At 39.6% G+C, this 10,225-nt stretch overlaps 1 protein-coding gene and 1 non-coding gene across 2 annotated transcripts; one reads left to right on the forward strand and one right to left on the reverse strand.

Annotated features, from left to right (window-relative positions):
- Window positions 1-933: 933 nt before the first annotated feature.
- Window positions 934-1,040, reverse strand: LOC121231411 (small nucleolar RNA R71). Its single transcript, XR_005929469.1, has one exon. It is a non-coding gene; the product is annotated as a small nucleolar RNA R71 (small nucleolar RNA).
- Window positions 1,041-1,655: 615 nt separating this feature from the next.
- LOC107894511 (uncharacterized) lies at window positions 1,656-3,042 on the forward strand. Its single transcript, XM_041115389.1, has 5 exons — window positions 1,656-1,737; window positions 1,824-2,107; window positions 2,287-2,407; window positions 2,537-2,800; window positions 3,020-3,042. Exons 1-5 carry the CDS (start codon window positions 1,656-1,658, stop codon window positions 3,040-3,042), a joined length of 774 nt encoding a protein of 257 aa, XP_040971323.1.
- The last annotated feature ends 7,183 nt before the right edge of the window (window positions 3,043-10,225 follow it).

Consider the following 10,225-nt stretch of genomic DNA (forward strand, 5'->3'; position numbering starts at 1 on the left):
CATCTTGATTAAATCTTAATTGAAATCGTGCACTAGAACTCTTTTATTTTATTTAAATTGTTTGCTTAATTTTAAAATCTTAGTTTATAAATCACTCTTTTCAAACCAAAATTATTTTTACCTTACCAAAGTGTTTTAATTAATTTCATAAATATTGCTTTTTATAGTCCCTGTGGGTACGATAACTCGACATTTACTTGTCACTTTATTACTTGTTACGATTGTGTACACTTGCACATTTCCACCGTTCCAAGTTTTTGGCGCCGTTTTCGGGGACTTTTTTTTAAAAAAAACGTTATTTGTGAATTTATTTTTACATTTTGGTTCTTTTATTTTCCTGTTCAATTTTACTTACTTAATTAATTCTTCTCTGATTATTTCAGGTGTTTATGAGTATTGACCGAATTATCGACTTACTCCCAGTGGACCCTGAAATAGAACGAACCTTTTGCCAACGAAGAAGATAAATGAACCAGAGAAGGACCGAAGAGATGAATTTTGAAAATATCAATCAAGGAAACGGAGCAAACCTTGCTCAAAATCCTATTCTTATTGCTGATGATAGGGATAGAGCTTTACGAAAATATGTCGTGCCAGTTTTTAAAGACCTTAATCCAGGTATTAGAAGACCCGAACGAAGCACAAAAATTCAAGCTGAAGCCAGTCATGTTCCAAATGCTTCAGAAAGAGGGCCAGTTCAGTGGAATGCCTACCGAAGATCCTCATCTTCATTTAAGACTGTTTATGGAGGTGAGCGACTCTTTCAAGCTAGCCAGAGTACCCGAAGATACATTACGATTAAAACTGTTCCCGTACTCGCTAAGGGATAGAGCTCGAGCCTAGTTAAACTTACTACCACCGAACTCGATTTCTACATGGGAAGAGTTAGCAGAGAGATTTCTTGTGAAGTATTTCCCGCCTAGCAAGATTGCTAAGCTAAGAAATGAGATTACTACTTTCCAACAAATGGATGATGAGTCCTTGTATGAGGCATGGGAAAGATTCAAAGAGTTATTACGAAAGTGCCCTCATCACGGAATTCCACAATGCATTCAACTTGAGACATTTTACAATGGTCTCAACGCTCACATAAGGATGGTAGTAGATGCTTCTGCTAACGGCGCTATCTTATCTAAGTCTTACAATGAGGCTTATGAAATCATCGAGAGGATCGCCAGTAACAATTATCAGTGGCCAACCAATCGAGCAACGTCAGGAAGATGAGCTGCCGGAATCCATGAAGTGGACGCCCTCACTTCACTTGCATCCCAGGTATCTTCGATATCTTCAATGTTAAAGAATCTTACCACTAATGGTACTAACAGTTTTGTAGCTCAACCACCTAACCAATATGAGAATATAGCCTATGTCTATTGTAGGGAAGGACATGTGTTTGGAGAATGTCCGTCAAACCCAGAATCCATGTACTACATAGGTAATCAGAACCAGAACCGAGGAAGGCAAGGGCTACAATCCAACTTTTACAACCCATCGTGCTGAAATCACCTCAACCTTTCCTGGAGTAACCAAGGGGCTGGAGGTAGTAACAACTATGCCCAACCTAGACCAACCCAGCCGCCTAGTTTTTCACAGCAAGTTCAGAAACCAGTTCAGGCTGAATTGTCCAATAGCTTAGAGATTTATTGAAGGCATACATGGCGAAGAATGACGCTACTCTAAGGAATTTGGATAATCAAGTGGGCCAGCTTGCTACTGAACTTAAGAACCATCCACAAAGTGCTCTACCTAGTGATATGGAAATCCGAGAAATCCAGGAAAGGAGCATTGTAAAGCACTAATATTGAGGAGCGGAAAAACTGTAGAGCCTAACATCATTGAAGCTAAAAAGGAGCATGCTGAAGCTCAAGATTTGGAAGAAGTTCAACCGAGTGTTAAAGTTTCAATTCCACTAGAACCAAAACTTGCAAGACCTGAAAAGGTAACCTCAGAACCAGCCAACTCTGATCAGCCAACCACTCCGTTAGCAGCAGAATTGCTGCAAAAGACAAATCAACCAGTACCAACTCCAGTATATAAACCTCCACCACCTTACCCTCAAAGACTCCAGAAGAAAAAACAAGAGATCCAATTCAAGAAGTTCCTTGACGTACTCAAGCAACTTCATATCAACCTCTCGTTGGTTGAAGCACTTGAACAAATACCAAATTACGTAAAATTCATGAAAGATATCCTGTCCAAAAAGCGAAGACTTGGAGAATTTGAGACAGTAGGTTTGACGAAGGAATGCAGTCATATCTTCAAGACAAATTACCCCCTAAACTGAAGGATCCTGGGTGTTTTACCATACCATGCAACATTGGAGCAGCTTATTGTGGTAAGGCACTTTGTGACTTGGGCGCAAGTATCAACTTGATGCCTATGTCGATATTTAAGAAGTTGGGGATAGGTGAAGTTAGACCTACTACGGTTACACTTCAGCTAGCAGATCGATCCTTAGTAAATCCAGAAGGAAAAATCGATGATGTATTGGTACGTGTAGATAAGTTTATATTTCCTGCTGATTTTGTAATTTTAGATTTCGAAGCAAACAAAGAAGTACCAATTATCCTGGGGAGACCGTTCTTAGCAACTGGAAGGACACTTATTGATGTGCAGAAGGGCGAACTTACTATGCGCGTTCAGGACGATCAGGTAACATTTAACGTTTTCAAGTCAATGCGATTTCCTGACGCAATAGATGATTGTTCTGCAGTATCCGACTTAGAGGACTTCATAGTGGAGAAGAAACTCAACTCTGTTGAGGATCCTCTGGAAAGAATTTTGACATCAGACCCTCCAAGTGATGAAGAGGAGGATGAAAACTTAGCTTTGTTAGAAGCAAATCAAAAGGTATTTAATCCACAATCCCGTTTTGAATATTTGGATTTAGAGGAGAAAGATTACACACAGCCAAAAGCGTCAATCGAGGAGCCACATAAACTAGAACTCAAGGTATTACCTTCTCATTTAAAATATGTTTATTTAGGTGACGCTTCTACTCTGCCTGTGATTGTTTCAGTAGAGTTAACTACTGAGCAATAAGAGAAACTTATCTTAGTTCTGAAACAATTTAATAAGGCTATCGGATGGACCATAGCCGATATTCATGGTATTAGTCCATCTGTATGCATGCACAAGATTATCCTAGAAGATGGTGAAAAAGGGATGATCGATGGACAACGAAGGCTGAACCCCATCATGAAGGACATAGTGAAAAAGGAGATTATTAAGTGGTTAGATGCGGGTATCATTTACCCCATTTTAGATAGTTCATGGGTAAGTCTGGTCCAGTGCGTACCAAAGAAATGAGGTATCACGGTCATAGAGAATGAGAATAACGAGTTGATACCCACTAGAACAGTTACAGGACAGAGAATCTGCATCGATTACCGGAAGCTAAACAAGGCAACTAGGAAGGATTACTTCCCTTTGTCGTTCTTAGACCAGATGCTGGATAGACACGTGGGGCGAGATTACTACTATTTTCTCGATGGATACTCGGGGTACAACCAGATTACGGTAGCACTAGAAGATCAACACAAGACCATATTCACTTGCCCGTACGGTACATTTGCATTTAGACGCATGCCATTTGGTTTATGTAATGCACCTGCTACATTTCAAAGATGTATGATGTCTATTTTCACTGACATGGTTGAGAAATTTTTGGAAGTTTTCATGGATGACTTTTCAATGTTTGGAGATACGTATGATGATTGCTTAGCCAATCTGGCTAAGGTACTTAGGCGATGCGAAGAAACGAACCTAGTAATTAATTGGGAAAAGTACCATTTTATGGTATGAGAGGGTATCGTTTTGGGGCATCGGATAACAAGACATAGGATCTGTAACATCCTGATTTTTGGGTTTTCATAATTTTCGAGAATTTGGTTCAGTTTTTTTAGAATTTGGTAGTGAAAAGTCATAGTTGGAATATGTAAATGGGCTTATGGAAGGCCCATGTGATGATCAAAACCTGGAAGAATTTTTGAACTTTGGACTTAGGGAGTTAGGGGCTTTGGATAGGTGGCTTTATTAAGTTGTGGGTAAAATGTAAGACAAAGGAGCCCTGGAAAAGTGGCTAAGTGACGCCACTAGGAAGCTAAAAAGGTGGCGTGTAAGTGGCTGGGGAGAGCCAAGGTTCGATTCTCTATGATGGCAAATGTGATGTTATTTTTATGCCTTGAGCATGCAGAAGTTTGAAGCCGAATGGAACTCTGTTGGAGAGAGTTTGAATCAGTCAAACGCATGGATTAAGGAGTGATAAGGGGAGAGATTTTAGGGATTTGAAAGAGGGATTAGAGTTGGCCGAATAGGGGGGATTAGGGAGGAGAAATCGGCTAGGGGGAATTTAAGGGTAGTATTTTCGGCATTAGGCTATAGTTGTGCCGATTTTCCTCTGTTGGAACACCGTAGAACCATTCTTTTCGTTTTATTTTCTTCTCTAAAACGAAAATGCCACCCTTCCCATTCATCTTTATTTCTTCTCTTTTTCTGAAACCAGTCCATTATTCCCTTTCGCTTCATCTACTACTTCCTTTTTTATCTTCACTTTTGCCGAAAAGCCACAAAAGTCGAAACCCCCTATAGTTTAGGGAGGTTGCCGATTTGAGATATCGGCCTTATTAGGCTTTTTCATTTGATTCTTATAGTTTGTATAGCGGAGTAGATAACCTTGGAGGAGCAGCAAGGCTTGGGGTATCGATTTGGATAACTTGGATCGAGCATCGGACTCGGTGAAGGTAAGTGATCTATGGCCATTAGGGGGTTCTTTGGCCGAATATGGTAATGTGGATTTTAGGTCTGATAAGCATGATTTGTACACTAAGTATGGTGACGGTTAATTGTTGGTTGGCGTGGAAGACTTTGCTAGTGAACGTCACAAAACAGGTATGTAACGAACCCTCTTTTGTAGCTTAACTCGATATATGTCGAAAAGCTGAAATGCCGAAATTCTGGCATTTTGAGGACTTGTGAGCATGCGAAAGCTCATAGGTTGGTTGGATACGCTAAGTTTGATGATCGGGATCGTTGGAACAGGTAAGGGCACGATTTTCTGCATCACGGTAAGTTGGGCCTCGAGGGGCTGAAATCGGGCCCAATGGACTTTCGGGCCCATTTGGGTACGTTAGGTAGAAAATGGAATCCAGATAAATTGCACATTAAGACAGTTAATACCGTTATGGAATATAGGCTAAACGGGTCTAGATGACTAATCGACTATGTAGGGCCCATTAGGGGTTTTTGGCCCAATGACTCGGTTTTGCTAGAATGGGCTAGAAGTGCTGTTTAAACACTTGAAATTGTTGATAATTAATAATGAGCATGGAAAACCCTAATAATTGATAAAATAATGAGGTAACCCCTATAATGTGAAAATGACTATTTTTCCCCTAAGTAAAAATGACCATTATACCCCTAGGGATATGTTATAGTTAAGATGCATGTGATATTGTTTTATACATGATATGCCATGATTTGCACATGATATGCCATGATATATTCATATATGCATGGGTTGGGTTTTATATGAATGGAGGAAGTGCAAAAGGGCTTTGCCCCAGTTTACCGAAAAGGGCTTTGCCCCAGTTTATCAAAAAGGGCTTTGCCCCAGTTATTAAAAGAGGCTAGGCCTCCAGTTATATGATAAAGTAGCTATGCTGCCAGTGGAGTGTTTGGTTGGGTGGGTTGAGTTATTCCCCACATGGAGAGCTTGGTTGGTACGGGTGGAGAGTAGCGGATGGTGGGTTGAGTAGTCTCCCCAAATGGGCTTGCATATGTTCATTGATATTGCATGTGTTATTGAAATGGGCCTATGGGCTATACCGTTTATAGTAAAGGCTCCGGCCCAGTGATATGAATCATGAAAAGGCTTCGGCCCAGTAATCGTTTAACGAAAGGCTTCGGCCCAGTATATGTTGAGACTGATTCTGGGCTTAGGCCCAGTATGCTGAAATTGTTTTGGGCTCTGAAAGGGGCTTGTTGCACACTGAGTTTCCAAACTCACCCCCCTTTCTTAACCTTACAGGTGAGCCTTGATATGGGAACTTGGAGCCGGAGGTGATTCAGAGTAGCCACGGTGAACACTTTTGGACTTTAAAATAAGTGACTGGTTTTTGTTAATCATCTTAATTACTATTTATTGTTGTGTTGTAATAAGGCCATTTTAACTTTATTCTCTTTCTGGGATTATTTTATTTTCAATAACTCTAATTTTTTTTGATAATAATTCAAATGGGCTAGACTTAGGGCGCGTTTTCAAAATGATACTCATTTTCAAAAAAACGTAACAACATGATTAATTGGTTTATCAAAGATATCTACCCAAATAAATTTCAACTCGGTTAACAAAGTGTGGTAATAGTTGTGGAAATGTCTAGGATTGGATCCAATCGAAGAGCTTGGTACTTAAGCAGCCTTCATGACTCACCTCCTCTGTTTTTGGATACCTACCTGGTGCACAGCTTCCATTCATTTGGTTAAGCCTTAACAAAAGACGGTTTATTAAAACACTAAAGCAAAACGTGGGTTCTTAACTTCAATGTGGCACGTTGGATTCGGCCATAACGTCTGGGCGGGTTTGGGGTGTTACAGGACCGAGGTAGGCACAACAAAAGTAGATGTTATTGAGAAATTCCCACCTCCAACATCTGTAAAGGGTGTTAGGAGCTTTTTGGGCCACGCCGGGTTCTATCAAAGATTTATCAAGGACTTCTCCAAAGTTGCTAAACCTTTATGCAAATTATTGGAGAAGGACACGATATTCAAATTTAATGAGGAATGCTTAAAAGCTTTCAATGACTTGAAGAATCGATTAGTCACGGCACCCATAATTGTCATACCAGACTGGGACTTGCCATTTGAATTGATGTGTGACGCAAGTGACTTCGCAATAGGAGCTGTCATGGGCCAGGGAAGGAACAAAGTTTTTCATCCTATCTACTATGCAAGCCGAACTCTAACAGGAGCTCAGTTAAACTATACAGTAACAGAAAAAGAGTTACTTACTATCGTATTTGCTTTCGACAAGTTTCGATCTTATCTTATAGGTACCAAGATAATTGTCTATACAGACCACTCGGCAGTTAAATATTTACTTGCCAATAAAGACGCTAAGCCGAGGTTGATCCGATGGGTACTTATACTTCAAAAGTTCGATTTGGAAATTCAAGATTGAAAGGGAGTAGAAAACCAAGTAGCAGATCACTTGTCCAGATTAGAGCCGCAAGAAGGGAATTCTCCACTTGTACGGATTCAAGAAACATTTCCAGATGAACATATACTGAAGGTAAGTCATGTCCATAATACCCCTTGGTTTGCTGATATTGCTAACTTTTTAGCTTGTGGTTTAATGCCGTATAATAAGACATATCAACAAAGGAGAAAGTTTCTTCATGGTGTGAAGTACTATTTCTGGGGGGAACCATATCTGTTTAAAAAGTGTGCAGATCAGATGATTAGGAGATGCACGGCAGAAGAAGAAATACCAAAGATTCTATACCACTGTCACTCAGCCCCAAGTGGGGGTCATTTCGGAGGAACTCGTACTGCAGCCAAAGTATTGCAAGCCGGATTCTTTTGGCCAACATTATTCAAGGATGCATATGCATACGTAAAGAGTTATGACCGATGTCAAAGAGTTGGAAATGTCACCAACAGAAATGAGATGCCTCGAACAAACATCATTGAGGTTGAATTATTTAATGTTTGGGGTATTGATTTTCTTGGGCCCTTCCCTTCGTCTTTTGGTCACAAGTATATACTAGTAGCAGTAGATTATGTGTCCAAATGGGTCGAGGCAGAGGCATATCCCACAAACGATGCTAGGGTTGTGATGAAGTGTTTGCAGAAACACGTGTTCACGAGGTTTAGAACCCCGAGAGCCATCATTAGTGATGAAGGGTCCCACTTTGTGAACAAGTGGTTAAAATGGTTACTAGACAAGCACGGGGTGAAACACAAGGTTGCAACGGCTTACCATCCGCAGACGAATGGACAAGCTAAACTAGAAAATAAAGAAATCAAGGGTATATTGGAAAAGGTAGTTTGCCTGAACCGATGAGACTGGTCCAAAAGACTAGATGACGCTTTATGGGCCTACAGGACAGCGTACAATACACCTTTAGGGATGTCACTATAGGCTAGTTTTCGGTAAAGCATGTCATCTACCTTTGGAGTTAGAGCACAAAGCTTACTGGGCTCTTCGACAACTCAACTTAGATCCTAAGCTCGCAAAAGAAAGACGGATGTTCCAACTCAACGAGTTAGAAGAATTCTGAATGTTCTCATATGAAAATGCCAAATTACTCAAAGAGAGACTCAAGAAATAGTATGACAAACACATCTGGGTTCGAGAATTTGAAGCAGGTCAGCAAGTATTGTTGTTCAACTCGAGATTGAAGTTCTTTCTAGGTAAGCTAAAATCACGTTGGTCCGGTCCATTTACAATTCACAGAGTCTATCCATACGGAGTTGTTGAACTCCAAGGTAAGAGAGGTAATTTTCAAGTTAATGCTCAGCGTTTGAAACACTATTGGGGGAATAAAACCGAACGTGATAACGTCTCATTCATTTTATCAGATATTTAATATTTTTTTCGTGTTTTTTTAATAAATAATTTAGGGTCTATTTTTCGGGTTTAGTATGTTTAAATAAATTCTGTCTAGGAGGTTGGAACTTAAGCGAGACCATTTGTGACCCCTCCAATCTTTCTTAGGAATTTATTTTAACATAATTTTCCAAGAAATTTTTCCCTAATCAACAAAATAAATTTTTGTTTTTTTAAATAAAAGGGTCAATTTGATCCAATTTTTAATTTGCAACTCAATTTTTAATTTTCATTAAGTCTAGGGACTTAAATTGAATATTTTTTAAAGTTTGATAAATAATGAAAATTAGGTGCCTTTCTTTGTAAATATTATTTTAAAGGCATCTAGAAGAAATATTTTTTTTAACATTATTAATAATTTGATAAACTTTAATATATAATTACATTCATTATAATTTATATATTAATTTTTATCAACTTAGATTAGAGTTAGGATTAATTTAATTTCAATTTTTATTTTATGTTTATCTTAATAATTAATAGCAATTGATAATTCTATATGCTTATATTTAATTATTAATTGCTGTTAAATTTGAGTAGGATTAGAGTTAAACTCTTATCTTTAATTATTAAATTAGACTAAGAGTTCTATTTTAAGTCCTATTACTTCTGCTATAAATACCATCTTATACCTCCCAACCATGCATCAACCAAAAACCAAAACACCTTGTGCCGCAACACCCCTAGCTCCAGCAGCCTAGTCGGCAAACACCCAGCAGCATCACGCTGCGCGACCCGATTAGCACCCAGCTCCCACTCATGCGCCTCCTGTTTTAGTCCAGCAGCTGCCCAGGTCGCATTCTGCTGCTCTAGCACCCCACCTGCGCGCCCTTGCTGCTGCTGCCCAGGCCACGTCCCAGCTTCCGCACAAGCTGCAGGCCTGCTCGACGAAGTGCCGCACGCTTCTTGCTGCACACCCTTGCATGCTGCTGCTTGTTCTCTAGCCTTGTGCGGCACCTTCTTTGCACACCAAGCATTAAGCCAAAATTCTTCAACCCTCCTCCTTTTAATTTGCCATCTTTTTCTTGCATTAATTTTCTTTGAGTTCTTATATTTTTGCAAAAAGGTCAATTATGCCTCGCAAGAGAACTCGCGCCTCTGCTCAAATTGACGAAACACAAAGCAAGTTTCATTGTGTTGAAGCTAAAGTGAGATACGAAAGTACCTACAAAAAATCAATAGATGCATCCTGAGAAAGGCTTCACACTGAAGGAGAGCAACTACAGAGACTTCATGGCACGTATTCGTCAAATTGCTGAAGCTCTCAATTGGGAACTGTTTTGTGAAAAGAGACCTAGTGTGGATGAGGAGCTAGTTCGTGAGTTTTACGCGAATTTAACTTCAAGCGAGATGACAGAAGTCCTTGTTCACGGAATCAAGGTACCTATAAATTTGAATTCTATTAATGAGTTCTTTGAATTGCCTGATTTCGAGAACGACGAGTATTCAGCTTTGATGAGCAATATCAAGCCGGAACTTCTGCAAGAAATTCTCGAGGAGCTTATAGTTGAAGGTTCCAGTTGGACTATGTCGAAACAAGGAATCCACACGTGTCGAAGAGAATACTTAACACCTATTGCAAAGGTATGGTTTTATTTCATCCGTTTCAGCCTTCTG

Source organism: Gossypium hirsutum, chromosome A06 (genome assembly GCF_007990345.1).
Source record: "Gossypium hirsutum isolate 1008001.06 chromosome A06, Gossypium_hirsutum_v2.1, whole genome shotgun sequence".
Lineage (NCBI taxonomy): Eukaryota > Viridiplantae > Streptophyta > Magnoliopsida > Malvales > Malvaceae > Gossypium > Gossypium hirsutum.